Source organism: Magnolia sinica, chromosome 7 (genome assembly GCF_029962835.1).
Source record: "Magnolia sinica isolate HGM2019 chromosome 7, MsV1, whole genome shotgun sequence".
Classification (NCBI taxonomy): domain Eukaryota; kingdom Viridiplantae; phylum Streptophyta; class Magnoliopsida; order Magnoliales; family Magnoliaceae; genus Magnolia; species Magnolia sinica.
Window position 1 is genome coordinate 22,504,049 of NC_080579.1, and position 18,318 is coordinate 22,522,366.

Consider the following 18,318-nt stretch of genomic DNA (forward strand, 5'->3'; position numbering starts at 1 on the left):
GTCCCAAAACCCATGGCCATTACCTGACCCATCTTCTCAACATTTACCATTCGTACCATCCATACCTATGAGAAGAGAGATGGAGGATATCTTAGATGAAAAAGCGGTTTCCACACGACATGGTGGTTACCAGGAGTACCTTGTTAAGTGGAAGGGCAAAACAAAATCAAACAGTACGTAGATCACAGAGGCAAAGCTTCAACAACGAGACCCGGATCTCCTCAAGCATCACTGCAGCTTTATTTCACCAGAGGCGAGATCTCCTCAGCCGAAGGGAATTTATGGGGACATCGGAGGACCTACTCGGATGTACCAGAGACAGAGACGACCACCCACATCAGCGCAGCTTTCTTCGTGGATGGGAGACGAGTTCCAAATAGGGCTCGCCAGGCCATTTTGAAGACCCCACATGCATTGGATGTGCATCAGGAAAACCACGCCTTGAGATGATGCATGTGGACTGCTTGGGAGATCATTTTAGTCATAGGATTGCTATTTCGTGTCGATCCGACCGTTCGATCTTGTCGATCAGGCCATCGGGCCACCAAATCTTTTAGATATTGGGGCCATTGGACTCTGATCTTGCTTTCTTTATGTTTTTGTTATTTTTAGGATTTATTTGATGGTTGATATTGATAATAAATATTTTATTTTTCTTATTTTGGACGATAGGCCACTTCACTTAAGTGAGTAGCATAGTTGTAATTATGTTGAATTTTTAATAATAAAAGCACAAGGGGGTGGAGATCCAACCCTCATTGGATTTTGTGATTAAAAAAAAAATTAGAGAGAGAGAGAGAGAAGCTCTTGCTTTCTTCTCCCATCTTTATGTGATTTGAAGATACTTCGGTGCAATTTCTAATGAAGATTGGTGCGAGGCTAATCTTCATCAACAGAGGTGCGAGGTCTCCAACTATCCCTACACCATCTTATCTTTTCTCCCCCATTCAGGTATTTTCTTCAAGTTCTTCATTCTCTCCATCCCAGATCTTCGTCTTCTCCCAAACCCAACTTTTGCATACCCATCCACAATCCAAACCTTAACTGACCTAAACTCATCCTCTCACGCCACACGTGTGCCCATACAGCCACACGTGTGAATCTCACCTAACCCCTTTTGGCTTTCCATCATCCTTATATCAAAACTCCTTTCTTCCATTCTCAAAACCCTAACCCTAAACCTAAAATCCATAATTTTTCTAGAATTTCCCCAATTTCTATATATATATATATATAAACCTAATTCCAAAATACTCAATTCCCATGAACCATAATCCTTCAAATTTCAGATTTTTCTCATCCTAAGCCTAATCATAAAAACTTACCAAAAAAATCCCTTGAATGTGGAACATACATATGCTGAATTGCAAGTTTTATCCTTCCATCGATCCTAGTTTTAATTGATTTATGTGATTTCGTAGCATGCGGGCATGTGATTTAGGTTAAATCAGATTTTATTTCCTATTGCTTACTCTTAATTACTTGGTAGGTTAGCATCTTTTGTTAATTGAATTACTTTATGGACTCTTTCATAATCTCCACATTGCATGTTAGCATTACATCATGTGTCCTACATCAAATTTGGTATCAAAGACCATAGGTTTAGCATAAGATTTTTGTGTTACATCTATGCTAGAGTCACATCTAGGGTTAGTAGAGTATGGACTGCATATAGGACCATATTGCTGAATTTTCAGTTCACGTCCCCACTTGTACCATTGCTGAAATTTCAGCATAGTAATTTCAGGTTGTCATATTGCTGAATTTTCAGCTTGTAATTTTCAAATTACACCAGTGCTGAATTTTCAGTTTTGCACCCTCGGATTACTATCCTGCTGAATTTTTAACATAAGATTTGAGGATTACCATCCTGCTAGCATTACATCATGTGTCCTACATCATAAAGGGATTAATTCGACATGCTTTATCAATTCAAACTTTTAGAGCAAGTGGTTAATTGTCCTACATCAAATTGGTATCAGAGCGGAAGGTCTCGTATTCGAAACTTCTCACCGAGGGTGATTAATGTGGAGGCATTTTCACACCGGGCTCGAGTGGAGTGGCATGTAGGATGCACGAGCACACTCAAGGTAGGCGGCCTACAGAACCCATGGATTTAGAGCCCGTGTGAGGTGGGTCGCTCATGTGAGGCAGAACCCATGGATTTGGGGCGCACGAGGGGGCGGAACGCATGGATTTGGGGCCTGGGCTATGAGATAAGGGTATTAATTCGTCATGTTCTATCAGTTCGAGCTTTTAGAGCAAGTGGTTATTGTCCTGCATCACATCTTAATCCATGCCAAGACAAGTTGTTTCATCTTATGTCTTTCATCTCTCCCGCCTTGACGTACTCCTTGTCTTTCATCTCTCCTGCCTTCACATCTCTCTCATATCTTGCTCCTTCTGTCTTGATGCATCTCATGTCACGATACATCTCATGGCTTCATGTTCCTCAGCATGCCTCGTACATCCCATGCATGGAGATGCATGTGTCTAGCCTCCCATCTAAATTCTAATGCATGGAGATGCACGTGTCCAACCTCGCATTGTATTGCATGGAGATGCACGTGTCCAGTTGCTATTAGAGGTGGGCACGGGACGACCCCATCCGGCTAACTCGACTCGTCCGACTCGGTCTGATCCGACTCGACCCAAACTGAATGGGTAAGTCAGTCCAAACGGAGTAAGCTTTGCCCAATCCAAACTCAAACCGAGTCATGTTTGAGTTAACCAGTAACTCGACCCGACTCAACCCGAAACTCAATCCGGTTAGACTCGACTCGATCCGAAACCCGACTCAACCCAACTCTCGAACCCTACCCCGACCCAATCCCAACATCTCTCTCTCCCTCACTCATCCTCCTCTTCCAAGCTTGGCAACCACCATCACCCTCCTCCTCTCTCCTCTCCACTCCCTCCCTCCCACCATCACCCTCCTCCTCTCTCCTCTCCACTCCCTCCCTCCCTCCCTCCCTCCTCTTCCTCCTCTTCCAAGCCCAGCAACCATCCACCACCATCACCCTCCTCTCTCTTCTCTCCACTCCCTCCCTCCCTCATCTCTCAATCCGACTCGGTGCCAACTTGACCTAACTCGGTACTTCTGACCGGATCAAACTCGGTCCGAATCAGTCCGGGCCAGACCGAACTCGGATCGAGTCGGGCATGTTGATCTCGATATCGAGTCGAATCGAGTTCGGGTCAGGCCTATTTCAAAACTGAATCGAGTCAAGTTGGCCCTAACTCGGTCCAACTCGACTCGATGCCTAGCTCTAGTTGCTATCTCGCATGGAGTGCACATGCTCATTCCATTAGGCAATTGACACAGCTGCACTAACTATGAGGCAGGGAACACCAATCATCAAGTTGCGATCTCCTCAACTAAGCAGGTCATCAATCAGGATCCTTCAGTTAGTGGCCCATGCCTCCATTTTTGATATATGGGCCATTCCCTCATAGATGGTTCAAGTGGCCCACTATGCAGCACCATCATTAAATGGCTAGTGTCATCATTACATGTACCCGCAGCCTCCGCTTGTGCAAACACTTTCTTCAAAGGCTTATCATACAGTGCCCTCTCCTTGAATGGCCCAATGATCTGCACCGCACTCCCATAATCAAGTAATCCACGCCATCATCTACGATGTCCACATCCTGCGCTGTCTGCATCTCATGTGTCCCCCACTGCTGCTATGTCATTCCACCCCAGCACTATGCTATCATCGGCACCCTACATTGCACCATGTCAGTACCCACGCTCCTAGGTTTTGTCAGTGTCAGCGTCATCCTTCCAATGTCTCTTGTTGATGTGCTATGTCAGTGCCCGGCACCTAGTGCTATTCCCAGGGCTAAGTGCCTGGCCGCTACCGGCATTTTACTAGCTGTATGGTGCCAGCGCTCTCCTATGCCCACATACTTGCCTTTCTATTGCTTTGTACTTGATGCTAGCTGCATAGCACCTATCGGCCCTCGGTGCCTATTGATATTATGGATTTTGATAGTGCATTACTACTCTTATCATGCAAAAGGCGAGTGTTGAGTTCCCAAGGTGATGTTCCCTCACTTGACATGAGCTTCATGCTTACTCGCATGGTGAGCAAAGCCCACTATAATACCTCTTATGAGTGCATAATCACCATGTGGTGCACTCTTTCTCTAGTATAGCATCTATGATGTCTAAAAACTCCATCATCCATCTCACTTAGCAGCAACCATGATTTTTCTGTCATCTTCTATGCCATTATGCATTCTCCCTCAAAGATATAACCCTATGTTCCATGTGTCGGAGATATCTAAGCAGTACACACACCTAATATCGATAATATCAAGGATGCTATATAGGAGAGGCCTATATATATATATATATATATATATATATATATATATATATATATATATATATATCTCGCCATGTGAGGTGCACGAGGAGCCCTTATCAAGTGACTACAGACATCATGTGGATCACTCCAATCACGCTATCTTGAGCTTTGCCTTAGAATCAAAGGTTATTCTCTGTAATGTAATTAAAGGCCTGTGTTATACCATAACTTGAAATATAATAACAACCAAAGCTTAATAATAAAATCCCTTCAACTATAAGTGCTCCTCTCTTTCTTATGTATCTTAGAAATGTCTGTGAATGATTTGTGAATGTCTATGGAATTTCCTATCAATCAAAACACATGTATACACAATTAAAATTCATTTTGATTAAAAATATATATATATAGCTAACAAAATCTATGATACAGAGCACCTATAACCTCATTATAAATTAAAAGAATAATGAATACTATGTTTATAGTTGACAGGTAAACTAGTTTAAGAAAAGGTTTGAGTGCCGTCCAAAACCATGGAACCATGATTCCAAACACTGACCTGAAATAGAAGTCTGGTAGATTTTACAGGCATAGGCAGTTTTCAGAAAACCAAGCTTTTAGCAATTTCAAGTTAATGATACCTACGCTACAGAATTATGTTATTCATAACCAGGGATCGCAAAAATAAGCAGCAACCAGCGTCAAAGATGAAATTTTTGAAAGAAATTTGTGGTGCTGAATGTCCCAGAATTTCAGTAGATACGAAAGAAATATAAGTTCTGCAACTCAAAATTTGCATTTTCACGAGTCATGAGGAACGAACAAAAAAGGTTTCACTACATGAATTGGGACACCAAGTCAGAGTTAGAAAAGCTTCCCCCAAAGCATTACCTGAATAATGCTCTGAGAAAGTTCCACCACCCCAATCGCAGGTCTCAGCCATCCATGTCCCTGAGGAGTGCGTGGTATAACAGCCATCTGTATGTAAACAACATAAAGAATGCATTATTAACAATTCCAAGTTGATTACAGAAGTTGGTAATCAGAAAACAAGGTAATTTATTAATTTAGGGGGTCCGACTCAAAATAACTTGAAGAGAACAGCAGAAGGCAAGTAACAATATCTCTTTAAAGAATATTCAGCACCATTCCAATTTTTAATACAACTGTCCTAGGAACTAACTGGGGAAGAAAAGATACCATAGAAATCAAAAGTAATAGGAAGTCCCAACCAGAGTTCGAAATATCGATACTATCAGCCGATATTATCGTTATCGGCCCCCAATGAGACGATACCTGAGCGATAACACCCGGAAGATACCAAAAATGCAAAAATTCAGATATCGTGCAATATCGCATATATTGTCTATATCGCACACCCACGGACGCTTTGCAGGGGACTCACAGGTCCCACTATAGCCAACAACCCACATCCGTCCATAAATAGCCATACGTATAGGTGGAGAATTTATTTTTAAAAAAAAAATGAATTACAAAAAAAAAAAAGAGAAATCGGAGAGTACCTGCGAAGATTGGTGATCGGAGGTGAGCCATTCAATAGGTAAGTATGATTTTCTTGAATTTTCTCGCAATTTTCTTCAATTTCCCTCCTCCATCGCTGATTGGAGAGTATCTGTGGGGATTTCTTAGAGATTCCGGTGAGAAATTGGGCCAGATTGAGGAACCCCTTCCTCCGGAACGAGAATCGTCGCCGCCGCGATCGTCGGAACCTCTGTGTGCGTGAAGGAGAGGGAAAACGAAGAAGAAGAGCGCGGAGATGGGGTAAAAAGGGAAATCGGATTGCGTATGAAAAGGGGTTTCGATCGTGCGGTGGGTTACGGAGTACGCTCTTATCGTACTCAGTAAACTCAGTTGGGCCCACCTTTAATGTATGTTGTCTATCCACGCCGTCCATCCGTTTTCCCATCTAATTTAAGGGGTTGATCCCTAAATTTAGGAATTTTAAGGGCCCACCTTTAAGGAGTCACTCTCTCCACTGTTTTCTATGGTGGGGTCCACTTGAGCTCTGGATCTGACCCATTTTTTGGCTCATGCCATAAAATGATCTCTTCAAATGTATAGACGGTGTGGATACAAAAAATACATCATGGTAGGACCCACATAAGTTGGTCATGTGGCATTGGGGTCGTCAATGATGGAAACGGATTGGCTACTCCCCCTGACACCAGCCCGCGGATGGTGATCGGTGCTCTGTGGGCCCCACCATAATGTATGTATTTCATCCATTCCGTTCATCCATTTTTTAAGATCATTTTAGGGCTTTATCCCAAAAACGAGAGGGATATAAATCTGAGGTGGACCACACCACAGGAAAACAATAGTGATTGGATATCCATCATTTAAATCCTCTTAAGTCCCACTGTACTGTTTATTTGACATCAAATCTGTTGATTAGGTCATAAAGACCCAGATGAAGGGAAAAAACAAATATCAGCTAGATCCAATACTTTTATGGACCCAAAAAGTTTTTAATGGTCAACGTTCATTCCACACTGTTTCCTGTAATGTGGTGCAGTTGATATTGGCATATACCTAATTTTTTGTGTAATACCATAAAATTATCTAGAAAAATAGATGGACGGCATGGATGAAACACATACATCATGGTAGGGCCCACAGAGCACCGACCATCAGCCATTGGCTAGTGGAGTAGCCAATCCGTTTCCGTCAATGACGGGCGACATGGGTACGCTCATACCGAGTAAACTCTATTGGGCCCACCGTGATTGCACGTGGTTTATCCATGCCATCCATCCGTTTTTACTGATCATTTTAGGTGTTCAGCCCAAAATTGAACCATATCCACAACTCAAGTGGACCATACCACAGGAAACAGTGGAACTGTTAATTTCCTCCATTGAAACCTTTTTAAGGCCCACAGTGATGTTTATTTGTCATCCAACCAGATATTTATTTTTTCCCTTCATCTGGGTCTTTATGACCCAATCAACAGATTGGATGTCAAATAAACAGTACAGTGGGCCTTAGGAGGATTTTAATAGTGGATATCCAATAATTATTGTTTTCCTGTGGTGTGGTCCACATGACATTATATCCCTATAATTTTTTGTATCAAGCACTAAAATGATCCGTAAAAATGGATGAACGGAATGGATGAAACAAATACATTATGGTGGGGCCCACGGAGCTGAGATGAACTGAAATCACAAATATTAACCTGATTCAAAACTTTTATGGCCCCACGAATATTTCGACTGTGGATGTTCAATCCTTACGTTTTCAGCCCATTTGAAAATTGGATCCTGTTCATTTTTGGCTCCATGTTCTAAAATGATCTCAAAAAACGGATGGACGGAGTGGATTACTCACAAACATCACGTTGGGCCCCACTTAAGTTTTCAGCGCCGGAACTTCCTGCAAAAGGCTTGCGCAGGAAATCCGCGTCCTCGAATTCTCAGGACGCGTAGCCAGACCGGCTACTAAAGTGACGTCACCAAGTTTTGTGGGGGCCACCATGATGTATGTGTTGTATCTACACCGTCCATCCATTTGGCTAGATCATTTTACGACATGAGACAGAATGGGTCAGATCCAAATCTGGAGTGCACCCCACCATAGAAAACAGTAGGGAGAAGGACGGCCACCGTTGAAACCCTGATCGTGGGTCCACTATGATGTTTATCTGAGATCCAACCTGTTTATAAGTTAAGACAGACATGAAAAAAGGGAAAAAACAACTTTCAGCTGGATCAAAGACTTTTGTGGCCCTTAGAAATTTTTAATGGTGGGCGTCACTCTCTCCACTGTTTTCTGTGGTGGGGTCCACTCGAGCTTTGGATCTGACTCATTCTTTTTCTCAGCCTAAAATGATATCTTCAAATGAATGGACGGTGTGGATACAACACATACATCATGGTGGGCCCTTCAGAACTTGGTGACGTAATTTCAGGTCCTCATCATTGATACGTATATTTCTCAAATTTTACTTCTTCAGTTCTTCTTTTGCTTTTCAATGAATTAGTTGTGTTTTCATACATGACTATGATATATTTATAAATATCATGCATCCAATTTAAATATAGTTGCATTAGTTCAGTTAAACATCGCATAGCTTAGGACCCTATACAAAGGAAACTTATTATGTGCATTTTTTTTTTTTTGAGATGTTATGATTTAAAAATGTGTATTAAGGGCTTTTTTAACAATCCCCAAAGTTTCATTAAAAAATTCAACTATTTTCCCAATGTTTCCCCATGTTTCCCAAAAAGTGCGACAAATTATGTGATACAAACGATATATCCCGTGCGATAACCGAGACGTATTTGTATTCCAAGGGTGCGATACCGACATTTTGAACACTAGTCCCAACACATTTTCAACTTATAGAGCTAACAATATTAATCACAAAGGTGAAACAGAAAATGAAGTGCTGAATGCCCAAAATTTTCAAGCAATTTTAATGGGAAGCGCCACAACAAAATTACCTTCATGAGTTCTTCAAGGAGGCGCGGTGCAAGTTCTAGCACATGTTTGAAATCGCCCTGAAGAGTTGAAGATAAAGCCCCTGACTCGCGAGTTAATTGGGCCAGAAGCAATAATTCTGTCTGAACATCAGACCAGCAAGAGAATGGTGAGAGATCTTAACCCAAACCATTATATATATTTAAAAAAAAAAAAATACTGAGAGAGGATACTGTATGTTTAACTGCATGATAAGCCAAACAGTTGATTGCATAGATACCTTGACTAGGGATGGATGCTGCTTCCAAAACTTTGCTTGCTCTTGCTTAATGTTCTTAAGGTCCAGGTTCAACTCACTCCGAACTATCATGAACAGTTTCTGAAGGGGTTCTCCATCACTCCTACGGACAGGGATTTCCATGTATTCTGCAGCCTTAATGAATACATCCATAACCTTGCTGTATCATTCACGTATGTCAGATAAAATAGGAATCCCATGACAGACATTCTGTGAGTAGGAATTGAATAATATGCATGATGATATTCCACAGAGATGTAAGATCAGATTCACATCAAAAGATTACGCGCCAGGAAAGAAAAATAATGTCCTTAATGGGGGAGAAAGAGAGCAGCAAGTGAAGATCAAATCATAAAATGTCTTTGCAGATGCAACATAAAATAAAGGATTGTGAATTGATATCCAACAACCTGGAAGGCGATATGCTAGCAATCACAACATTCCCCTACTCTTCTAGTGTAAGTAATACATGCTAAAAAGGAAGTGACTCATGCACCCCAGGAAAATAATGTTTACACACAATCATAAGTTAGTGTTGTGTCTGTGTTTGTGTATTGAATGATGTCTTTACATAGTTATATACTTATTCTTAAAGCAAAGGAAACCCTAATATAATCCTAACCATCACTTGTTGAAAAATATTTTTAAAATGACCATAATACCCTTGAACACCATTACAGCCATATAGGCTTTATGTAAGTTAGTTATGACTCAAGCAGTATCTAAATCACACTATCTTAGGCCCATTTATAAGCTAACTCAAAAAACTTTGAAATGTGACCAATTTTGTGTCATTTGGACATCATTTGATACCTTCAAGTGGCCCAGAATTTAAGTGATGAAAATACTAAACTTATGCAACAAACTCTAGCAACACAGTAAATGACTACTATTGTGGTCCATGAAGCGCGTTAGGACCACTGATCTACCGTTAGATCAACCTAGACCCTCAAAGTGGTTCAAATCTTCAATATAGATGGTTGAATGGTCCAGATCCTTGACCACGACCCTCGGATGGGCCTGATCTTTGATTGACCAGCTTGACCTGGATCACCAACGTGGCTCCAGGAGGATTTTGGGATTTGATGTTGACCCAAAAATGGACCCAGTATGCAGACACATAGCAGCATCCATAAGGAGATCCAAGCAGGCAGCCATACACAGCAAGTATATTGCAGTGCTTGGGGGTCTTGGAAGGGTCCAAAGCAACTCACTGGCAATTACATGGGCCGCAATTGTGTTTAGTTGAGGTCATGTAAGTTCTTTTTTCTTTTTTATTCAGTGTTATAGACATATGACAACTGTGGATTAAGAAAGATTCAGGGTTTGTTTAAATATTTTCTGAGGGCAGAATTTACTCCAGTCAAGGGATGAGCAATGTCGGATTTAACAAGGGGGGTTAGGATTTATTAGCGAATATTTAAGGCAACCTTATGAGCAATGTGGGACAGATTTTTTTGGACAGATTGCTGCTTTTTCTTCTTTGTTTGTGTTGGGAAGCAAAACATGGGCTTATATTGAGGTTCTAGGTTGTCATAGTGAACACCTATTGATTCAAATAGAAGATCTTCTCTCCTCTTTATAATCTAAGCAAGTTGCTCAGGCATATACTTTTGGGAAGGAGTCTCCTTCTCCTTAGGCGATGGTGCTAGAATCAGTTTTTGGAAGGACTCTTGGTGCACAACTATCTGTTGCACATTGATTTCCCTATCTTGGCTATCTTGGGATTCGGAAGAGCTGAAAGTAGAGGATTGTCTCTTATAGCAGCTCTTCAGCATATTGGATGCCCACTTGCAGGAGGAACCTCTTGGATAGCATGCTGGAGAAGCTTGTGTCCCTCTTGGCCCACCTCCAAAACGTGTCGCAATTGGGAGGGGCTGACTCTATGGTGTGGACCAATCTTAGCTTGGGGCGGTTCTCTATTAGCTCTTTTTGTAAACTGCTTTGCCTAGAGACAACAAGCTTAGATGGGGTTAATGCTTATCATTTTTTGTTCCATAGAGCGGCTCCTAAGGTTGTCACTTTCACGTGGCTAGTGGGTAGAAAGGTGTTGACAATTGATAGCCTTCATAACTGAGCCATGGCTATTGTGAACATGTGTTGTTCATGTGAGCTAGACACTGAATCCATTGACCACCTCTTCACCTTCTGTCCATTCACTTTCAAGATGTGGCGTACTTTTTATCCATTTTCGACATGCCGTGGGTTATGCCGCTTTCAGTTTCAGACCTTCATTGTGCATGGCATGGGGGAGGTGTGGCAAAGACGATTAGGCCTATTTGTAATATGATTATGCCTGTGTGTGGTGGGCCATTTGGAGCAAGCAGAATAGGCATCGGTTTCAGGATTCTTCAAGCTCGAGCAAGGCTTTGGTACTGTCCATTAAAGTGTCCCTTTATGAATGGGGAGCCCTCTTGAAAGTTGATCCCAATTGTGCTAATTCAGTCCTAGGGTTGTAATCCCTTTGGGTTTTCCTTGTATTCTTTTCCCATCTTGCTTGCAAGCAGGCCTTTAACAAAATTTCCATTAATCCTCAAAAGAATGAATATAGCATCCAAATCCGATTGTTAAGAACCCCTATGAAAAGTGAGGTAACAATTTCTATAGCCCACTCAAGTTTCTTAGCTACCACCTCATATTTGTATTTGCCTTTTTGGACTCAGATGATCTTCCTATCTATTGTGCTACCATCAATTCAGCTCATCACTTCGGTGGCATTTTCATTAGATTTCACCCTTACAAACTTAAACCCTCAAGGCTTCCCCAGCTCCTCTCGTGGGGATAAGTAGTGTTTAGAGTATGGTATCGTTAAATGTATTGATGACCAGGGATACGGAAAAATGTATCAGTATAGCCAATACTCGGAAAAAAATCGTTGTCTACAGGCCAGTCTGTTTTCTAATTTACAATGTAAATAGGCTGTAAATGGATACTTATTACTTACCTTTGTATTTACACTTCATATTTACATGGAACTGCAGCCACTTGATGGTGGCTTGACATTGACAGGAAGCTTGTTACGAAAGCTTCCACGCAAGAATAGAGAAAAAGAGACTTTTGCTCACTAAAATCTATGGGGGCCGCTGTCATGTATGTGTATGATCCGCGCCATCCATCCGTTTTTCTCACTCATTTTAGGGCATAAGACAGAAAATGAGGCAAATCCAAAGCTCAAGTGGACCACACCACAGGAAACAAGAGGAATTGAACGCTTACCGTTCAATTCTTCTTTGGGGCCACAAAAGTTTTGGTTCAAGCTGATATTTGTGTTTTGACTGTTTTCCCTTCATCCATGTCTGTGTGACGTTACGAATGGGTTGCATCGCAGGTACACATTCTTGTGGGCCTTTGTCTCATTTTAACTGTCAACGGTAGGTGTTCAATTCTCCCTGTTTCCTGCAATGTGGTCCACTTGAGCTTTGTATATGCCTCATTTTTAGGCTCATGCTCTAAAATGAACACAGAGAACAGATGGACAGCGTGGATCAATCAACCACATACCTAATGGTGGGCCCCACAAATTTTACAGCCACAAAGTGGTCCGATTTCAATGCCTTTATGCCATGTTTTTCGAGGCCAAATTCAAATGTAAATTCCTCTTCCAAGCAAGTGTAATAAGTAATGATTATTCATTTGCACTTCATTTACCATGTAAATTGAAAAGCAAACAGGCAACATTGGGGAAATGAAAGACACATGTAGACACCAAAATGATGCAGGATGGAATAATCTATCATAATATGATGCCATGAAATTAAAAGACAGATTAACCAGAGCAATGGAACGACAAAATAAAGATAATTTACCATAAATTCATAAATTTCATATTCATGACATGTCCAATTTCAGGCCTATGACAATCCCGCAGTGGAATCTCACAAATTACTAATTAATCGGGACCTATGGGAGATAGAACCTCCATCCTAGCATAGGGTTAAATCTAAATTCAATGGAAATCATGTGTCCTGTAAGAGTTTTGACGTGTTAGGGCTGTTTAAAGTCTAGGGAATGTCAGAAACGAGTTTGGGGTATCTAGGCTTAGAGGAATTGTCGTTTAGAACATTAGAGTTCAAGTTTTGGAAAGTTTTGAGGTTATGATTTCAGATTTTGGGTTTAAGGGATTTAGCATTTAGGGTTTCTAGAATTGGGAATATGGGTTTCAGGTTATGGGAATTAGGGATTTATGATTTGGACAAGGGATTTTCAATTTGGGGGATTTGGGTTTGGAAAAATTGGGGATTTTGGAATTTGGCAATTTTAGGGTTAAGATTTGGTGAAATTAGTTTGGGGTTTTGAAGATGGAAGCAAAGGGAAGGGAAGAGTATTCGTAATGAGACAAGGGGGCCATTGTACAAGGTTGTCTATACGTACAGTCGTACGTACGTGTGTCTGTATGTCCGTATGAACAACAAAGGATGGCCAATGGTCAGTTTAGGTTTTGGATGGTAACAAAGAAGAAGAAGAAGAAGAAGAAGAAGAAGAATAATAATAATAATAATAAAAGGAGTAGAGAAGATAACTAGGAAATCACTCCCCGTGTTTTCGCACCACGAATCCGATCACATGATGAAATTTTCGTCAATCTCAAAGCAAAATGAGAGAAATTGCTTTCATTCATAACATGCATAATGGCAAGGGTAGGGACGTCCAACCCTTTACAGTCTCAGAAAAGACCTTTTACAAAAAGGTGCTCTTAGATAAGATTCCCAACATAAATACGCTTAATGAATTAAAAATTGTTCCTAACTCCCTAATCTCAACAAAAATACGAGCTATACCAAAAATAACAAAACATGTAAAAAAAGTAAACAACTAAACTATTTCGTGGCCCATGAGGGTCCATAATTAAGATGCCCGATGATGATGATCAAACGGTCCGATCATTGCATCCACTAGATCCAATGGTCCGATGTATCCATCAAGCTCCTATATGCGGCCCGCATGCATCTTCCTAGTGTGGGATCCTCAAAGATGCACGAACATGCACGTAGGGTCTTCAATATGGCTAGGAATGTCAATTGCGCGAAGTGGGCCCCACGTAATGGTCATCTAGCAATAAGGAGACTAGCTCAGCCCTCCTCTGGTATGGTGCTCGGATATCCTCATCAATTCCCATTGGCTGAGGAGATTTCGCCTTTGGCGAAATAAAGTTGCAATGACATTCAAGGAGATCCGAGTCTTATGATTGAAGATCTGCCTATGTGATCCACATACTATCTAACTTTGGTCTACCCTTCCGCTTGTCGAGGTACTCTTAGTAAACTCCATGTCATGTGAAAACCACTCACTCATCCCAGATATCATATTCTCTTGGTAGGTGTGTATGACAAAGGAGGTAGATGTTGGGAAGAATAGTCGGGCATAGGCCAAGGGTCATGGGACAGGTCGGGAGGGATATCATCAGGATCAACGTGACGGTCTGGATAAAGGCTGGTAGAGGTTGGACCCTTAAATGATAAGATCTTCCACATTGAATGTAGATTTAATACCCATGTCAGGTGGACAATCTACAACATACGCATCGTGTCCCAAATTATTTAGTATCTTATGGGGTTTTGCACTATGGACTTATAGTTTCTTAACAGTCCCTTGCAAACACCATTTAGGCCTTATATGAACCATCACATAGTCACCTACCTGAAACTTTCTGAACCTATGATGCAAGTCAGCACATATCTTGTACATTTCATTGCTCATGCTAATTCGTTTTCTAATTTCAACATGCGAATCATGGATATGACATGTAAATGCATCCGCGGACTCTAACAACCTATGTAAGACTAACACAGGAATAAAATCTATGGGCTTCCTAGGCTCATCTACTTGCCTTTCCAAATATGTTTCCTCTGCGGAACTCATTTGATCGTGAGGAATGTTTGGTAGAGTCAACCCAGGGACAAGATCTATGGCATGTTGAATGTTCCGCACAGGTGTAAGCTCATCTGGCATGTCCTCTAGGATAACATCACTATACTCCCCCAATACCAAGCTCACCTCATGTGTTAACTCTACACTACCCCCGGGTGTAACCTCAGGTGGTATCTCCATACTATCCTTAGGTGTATTAATGGGGACATCATGCGTACGCCCCCCACCCTACGCACATATTCGAGGAGGCGGGCCCCAATTTCGATTTGGATCGACAACGACATCTTTGGAGGGCAACATCTAATTTCATATCCTGCATCATGTATCCTCACTTGCCACGTGGACATACACCATCAAATCAGCTTTAGTCTCTTTGGCATTTGTTATAGGGAATGACTCAAGTTAGAATTTCCTCACATCTTCAGGATCACGTTTCTTGACGCCCTCATTTCCGGGGTGCTTTTAGGTAGGAGAAGATTCAACTTTATCCTCTTACCCTCATGCAAATTTAAACACGTATTCAAGCGACCGAATAGCGTCACATCGTAATCATACAATCAAGGTCTACCTAAAATAATGTGACCTACATCCATAGGCAAAACATCATGCCACAGCATGCTCGTATATGAACCAAACTGGATGGGAATGGGACAACGTTGAGAAACCATAATCAAAGACGCATCAACCCATGAGACTCAATAGGGTTGAGGGTGAGCGACGTGTTTCAAACCCAAACAAGAGATAGTGCTAACAGAAACTACATTAGTACAACTGTCACTATCAATTATCACTTTGCAATTTTTTGTCGTCATACTTGACATAAGTGTAGAAAATTGAATTCATGCGCCAATCCTCACTCTCTTTAGCCTAGGCCAAGGCGCATTTAACAACTGCAAGTGGTGCGGTCTCAACTCCTTCAAGATCACTTCCCACTTGAGTTGGCCATCTTCCACATTGTCCGGGTTTGCCTAGAGGGGAGCTTCCAACTGGTCCACGCGAGATTAATCTCATTCCTTCGGACTGGCAGTTGGTTACTAGTGGCTCTACTTTGAGCCTTGATGGCAAGACAATTGTTGATGGAATTGAGAGCCTCAACAAGCTATTCTGAATTCATTATAGGGTGTACACCAAAACCACGCCTAGTATGAGTGGGCATAAATCGGGATCTAAAAGGGAACCTAGGAACTAAAGACTCTAGATACAATGTGATGAGAATGGGAAGACTGATGACCCTAGACACGACAATATGAAAACCTAACCTAGATGCAACATGAGAATCCTATGCTCAACCTAGGCTTTGATGCCAAAATTTGATGCAGGACGAAATGACCTAACCTAATATGATGCCATGAAATTAAAAGATATTAACTAGAGCAATGAAATGACAAAATAAAGCTAATTTATGATCAATTCAAAATTTTAATATTCATGACATGTCTAATTTCAAGACAGACCCGCAATGTAAATCTCATAAATTACTGATTAATCGGGACCTATGAGAGATAGAACCCCCATCCTAGCTTGTGGTAAATCTGAATTCAATGGAAACCATGTAGCTTGTAAGAGTTTTGACATGTTAGTGTTGTTTAAAGGCTAGGGAATGTGAGAAATGGGTTTGGTTTAGAGGAATTAGGGTTTAGAATATTAGGGTTGAGGTTTTGGAAAGTTTCGAGTTAGGATTTCAAATTTTAGGTTTTAAGGGATTTAGGATTTAGGGTTTCTAGAATTGGGAATATGGGTTTCAGGTTATGGGAATTAGGGATTTATGATTTGGACAAAGGGATTTATGATTTGGACAAAGGGATTTTCAGATTTTGGGGATTTGGGTTTGGAAATTTTGGGGATTTTAGAATTTGGAAATTTTAGGGTTAAGATCCGGTGAAATTATTTTGGAGTTTTGAAGACGGAAGCAAAGAAAATGGAAGAGTATTCGTAACGAGACAAGGGAGCCACTGGACAAGGTTGTCCGTATGGACAGCCGCACATACGTGTCCGTATGTCCATATACAAGGGATGGTTGGTTGTGGTCTGTTTAAGTTTTGGATGGTAACAAAAAAGGGAAAAAAAAAACAAAGAGAGATGAAAGGGGGGTAAAATATGAGAGAAGATACCTTATTGAGAAGAGAGAAGAGTACAAAAGATAACTAGGGAATTGCTCTATGTGGTTTCGCACCTCCAATCCAATCACAGGATGAAATTTTGCTCAATCTCAAAGCAAAATGAGAGATCTTTCATTCATAACATGCATAATGACTACGGTGGAGACATCCAACACTTTATAGTCTTATAAAAGATATTTTACAAAAATACGCTCTCAAATAAAATTCTCAACATAAAGACACTTAATGAATTAAAAAGTTGTTCCTAACTCCCTAATCTCAACACAAATATCAGCTATACCAAAAATAACAAAACATGTAAACAAACTAAACAACTAAACTAGTTCGTGGCCCATGAGGATCCACGATCAAGATGTCTAATGATGATGATCCAACGGTCCGAGTATCATATCCACTCGATCCAACTGTCCGATGTGTCCATCAAGCTCTTATATTCAACCCACATGCATCTTCCAAGTGAGGGGTCCTCAAAGATACACGAACATGCACATGGGGTCTTTAACATGGCTAGGAATGTGAATTGGGCCAAGTGGGCCGCATGTAATGGTCATCTAGCCATAAGGAGACTGGCTCAGCCATCCTCCGGTATGGTGTTCAGATGTCATCATCACAAAATACTGCAAATACACATACACACACATGCATAATAAGTTTCCATTTTATAAGAAGCGTAACCATGTGTTGTCACAAAAAATCGTATCAAATTTATAGCCAACTAATAGATCGGACAACACCCATTAATATATAAAATTTTCACATTAAATAATAGTGAAAAGCACATATTTTCCACTATAAAAATGGAAATTTTAATATTTTACCAATTTTCCTCATTTTTCACTTAAATGTTAATTTTTTTCACCAAAAACCCGTGTAAATGCATAAATCATGCATAGACATAGATTTCCATTGCGATCCATGCTAACATTTGAAAAAATATATATATATAATAATAAGTTTCTATAGATTTTTTGTTTAAGTTCCGACCCATCTTCATTTTGAGTCAAGACTTCTCCCCAAACACAAACTTTGATTTAAGACAAACCAAGAGTGGTCAAAATCACCCAAGGAACAAAATTCCCCAAAAAATGGGGATCGGGAGATCTTTTGGATTTTTGGAAATTTTCTCAATTTTCTATTAGTTTTCGCCTTTTTACGGATGTTGCCCTAGTATTGACGATATTATCACTAGTAATGGGGATATTATTGATGGTATCGCCGATACCAGGGACTTTGATAAAGGATTCTTCTCATAGTATCGATAATATCACCATAT

General features: G+C 40.8%; 1 protein-coding gene across 2 annotated transcripts in view; it reads right to left on the reverse strand.

The window, feature by feature from the left end:
- Window positions 1-18,318, reverse strand: part of LOC131251203 (dnaJ protein ERDJ2-like) — a 35,515-nt gene that overhangs the window by 9,154 nt on the left and 8,043 nt on the right. The window contains exons 7-9 of one of the 2 annotated variants that reach the window (XM_058251779.1): window positions 9,040-9,217; window positions 8,783-8,902; window positions 5,208-5,294 (exon numbers count right to left, since the gene is read on the reverse strand). In XM_058251779.1, the coding sequence (XP_058107762.1) occupies window positions 5,208-5,294; window positions 8,783-8,902; window positions 9,040-9,217 (385 nt within the window). The remainder of the gene's footprint in view (window positions 1-5,207; window positions 5,295-8,782; window positions 8,903-9,039; window positions 9,218-18,318) is intronic. The other variant, XM_058251780.1, reaches the window with a different exon arrangement.